Source organism: Benincasa hispida, chromosome 4 (genome assembly GCF_009727055.1).
Source record: "Benincasa hispida cultivar B227 chromosome 4, ASM972705v1, whole genome shotgun sequence".
Classification (NCBI taxonomy): domain Eukaryota; kingdom Viridiplantae; phylum Streptophyta; class Magnoliopsida; order Cucurbitales; family Cucurbitaceae; genus Benincasa; species Benincasa hispida.
In genome coordinates, this window is record NC_052352.1 from 22,446,665 (window position 1) to 22,448,095 (window position 1,431).

Consider the following 1,431-nt stretch of genomic DNA (forward strand, 5'->3'; position numbering starts at 1 on the left):
GAATTATAGGAGTAAAGAGTTATTCTGATATAGTATTTGGTCAAGAATTGTCTTGCTTTAGTGAAGGAATTGTGACTGTCCCGCAGTAGCAACTGTTCTAAATCACTAAAGTATCGTTGGAAATAAATGAAGATTTATTGAGTACTTTATTAATTTCTCTAAAATTTGGATTTAGATGCATAAAGTTTAATAGAATTTGTTTAAATTTTTCAACAATGTCGAATTCAATTATACAACTGATAGCTTCCGATAAGTTTAACGGTGAAGGATATTCAAATTGGAAATCCAACATCAATATGATATTAGTTATGGATGGTTTGAGGTTTGTATTGATGGAGGAATGTCCTCCGGTTCCCAGTACAACAGTGAATCAAAATGTTCAGGACATCTATGATCGGTGGGTTAGGGCTAATGAAAAAGCTCGGGCCTACATCTTAGCAAGTATATCCGATGTACTTAATAAGAAACATGAGGTAATGCCCACCACCCGTGAGATAATGGCGTCGCTTCAAAAGATGTTTGGGCAGCCATCATCCTCTGTACGACATGAAGCCATTAAGTATGTGTATAGTACTCGCATGAAAGATGGTTCCAACATTAGAGAACACGTTCTCTATATGATGGTCCATTTTAATGTTGCTGAGGCTCATGGGGCGATGATAGATGAGATAAGTCAAGTAAGTTTGATATTGGAATCTCTTCTGGAGAGTTCTCTGCCTTTCAGAACAAATGTTGTTATGAACAAAATCACTTTTAATTTGACCACGTTGTTGAACGAGTTACAAACATATTAGTTTATGATGAAATTTTAGGAAAAAGAAGTAAATGTTATTTCTAAATCTAAGAAGATTTTTAAGGGGTCGATGTCTGGAACAAGACTCACTGATAACAAGAAGTCTGCTCCTTGTTCTTCAAAAGATAAATCTGTACAAATGAAGAAGAAGGGTAAAGGGAATTAGAAAAAAACTGCTAAGAAAAACGAAAACGAAAACAAAAACAAAAACAAAAACGAAAACAAAAACAAAAACAAAACTCCCAAAGGAAAGTGTTTCCATTGCGGAGAGGATGGGCACTGGAAGCGTAACTGCTCAAAGTATTTGGCTGAAAAGAAAGCAGAAAAGGTGAAACAAGGTAATCAGATTTACTAGTAGTTGAAATATGTCTAGTGGATAATACTCACTTAACCTGGATATTAGATTCAGGCGCCACTAATCATGTTTGCATTTTTATACAAAAAACTAGTTCTTGGAGAGAACTTTTTGAACAGGAAATGACTTTCAAGGTGGGAACGAGTGAAGTCATTTAAGCTCATGCAGGGGGAGATGTCAACCTATTTTTTGGAGAGTCTTTTATCTTACTTAGGAATGTGTATTATGTATCTAAGATGAAAAAAAATTTAATCTCCATTTCCTGTCTGCTAAAAAATATGTA

At 34.7% G+C, this 1,431-nt stretch overlaps 1 protein-coding gene across 1 annotated transcript; it reads left to right on the forward strand.

Annotated features, from left to right (window-relative positions):
* Window positions 1–215: 215 nt before the first annotated feature.
* LOC120076129 lies at window positions 216–959 on the forward strand. The gene is made up of 2 exons (XM_039029905.1): window positions 216–677; window positions 813–959. Exons 1-2 carry the CDS (start codon window positions 216–218, stop codon window positions 957–959), a joined length of 609 nt encoding a protein of 202 aa, XP_038885833.1.
* Window positions 960–1,431: the final 472 nt, after the last annotated feature.